This window comes from Eimeria tenella, genomic scaffold (assembly GCF_000499545.2).
Source record: "Eimeria tenella Houghton genomic scaffold, Eth_scaff2542, whole genome shotgun sequence".
NCBI classification, from domain to species: Eukaryota; Apicomplexa; class Conoidasida; order Eucoccidiorida; family Eimeriidae; genus Eimeria; species Eimeria tenella.
This window is the reverse complement of record NW_013542410.1, coordinates 296-653: the sequence shown is the minus strand read 5'-3', so window position 1 is coordinate 653 and position 358 is coordinate 296. Positions and strand designations below refer to the sequence as shown.

Below are 358 nucleotides of genomic sequence, written 5' to 3'. Positions count from 1 at the left end.
TGGCTGCTGCTGCTGCTGCTGCTGCTGCTGCGTTGCCGCTGCAGCTAAACGGCTACTGCAAGTGGCTGCGGCAGCTGCACCTGCACGTGGTGCAGCGCGGGGACTTCGCTGCTGCGAGTTCGCTGCTGCAGCAGCGGTTGGCTGCCGTGCAGCTCCAGCAGCAGCAGCAGCAGCAGCAGCAGCAGCAGGAGCCCGTGTTCTTACCAGGGGCCTTTGCTGTGCTGGGCCTCTGCAGCAGCAGCTACCCCAGCACTTATAATGCCATGGCTAGCCGCACGCACAGGGCCCTGCGGCGGGCCTGCCGCATGCAGCAGCAGCTGCACGAGTTTGCTGCTAACGCTAGCAGCAGCAGCAGCAG

At 65.6% G+C, this 358-nt stretch overlaps 1 protein-coding gene across 1 annotated transcript in view; it reads left to right on the top strand.

Annotated features, from left to right (window-relative positions):
* ETH_00033515 (uncharacterized protein) overlaps nt 1-358 on the top strand; it is a gene marked incomplete at both ends in the record, with an annotated part of 2,484 nt that overhangs the window by 1,851 nt on the left and 275 nt on the right. The window contains one exon of the mRNA XM_013375131.1: nt 45-325. Coding sequence (XP_013230585.1) covers nt 45-325 — 281 coding nt within the window. The remainder of the gene's footprint in view (nt 1-44; nt 326-358) is intronic.